Genomic DNA, 683 nt, shown 5'->3' on the forward strand with positions numbered 1-683 from the left:
AGTAGTAGTGTTAACTGTTGATGGTATTGGCGGGTTCAGAATCTAAATGCCATTGCTGCTGCTGCTGCTGCTGCTACTGCCTTTTCTTTTCTGCTGCTGCTGCTGCTGCTGCTTTTTCTTTTGCTGCTACTGCTGCTGCTGCTGCCTTTTCTTTTGCTGCTGCTGCTGCTGCTGCTGCTGCTTCTTCTTTTGCTGCTGCTGCTGCTGCTTTTTCTTTTGGTTCTGCTGCTGCTGCTGCTGCTGTTTTGTGCTTACAGTTTTTGTGTTGTGTATTCCCTTTACAGAGTAATTAATAACGCCATATTTCCCCTGAAAGGTTTGGGTGTATGGACAGGGTGCACATACACCCTGGCGTTTCAACCAGAGAGGAACAGGATAATCTTTTTCTACATCTCTTGCTGCTGTATCATTTATTATTATTTGCTGCAGTGAAAGAGATTCGGAGCTGCTGCTGCTGCTCCTGCTCCTGCTGTTGCTGCTGCTGCTGCTGTTTCTGCATGCGCGGCGAAGCAAACCGCCACACAGCTTTAACACCCTCTTTCGTTGACGCGAAGCTTCCTGCTGCTGCTGTTGCTGCTGCTGCTGCTGCTGCTGCTGCTGCTGCTGCTGCTGGGGTTGCTGCTGCTGATTAGGCCGCTGCTGCGGCAGCTCCTTATCCTGAGACTCATGCTGCTGCAGAGGAG

At 50.7% G+C, this 683-nt stretch overlaps 1 protein-coding gene across 1 annotated transcript in view; it reads right to left on the bottom strand.

Moving 5' to 3' along the window:
* Positions 1-126: 126 nt before the first annotated feature.
* The window catches only part of EMH_0076090 (hydrolase, alpha/beta fold family domain containing protein, putative), a gene marked incomplete at both ends in the record, with an annotated part of 909 nt that continues 352 nt past the window's right edge, over positions 127-683 (bottom strand). Inside the window, one exon of the mRNA XM_013499689.1 lies at positions 127-681. Coding sequence (XP_013355143.1) covers positions 127-681 — 555 coding nt within the window. The remainder of the gene's footprint in view (positions 682-683) is intronic.

This window comes from Eimeria mitis, genomic scaffold (assembly GCF_000499745.2).
Source record: "Eimeria mitis Houghton genomic scaffold, Emh_scaff4560, whole genome shotgun sequence".
NCBI classification, from domain to species: domain Eukaryota; phylum Apicomplexa; class Conoidasida; order Eucoccidiorida; family Eimeriidae; genus Eimeria; species Eimeria mitis.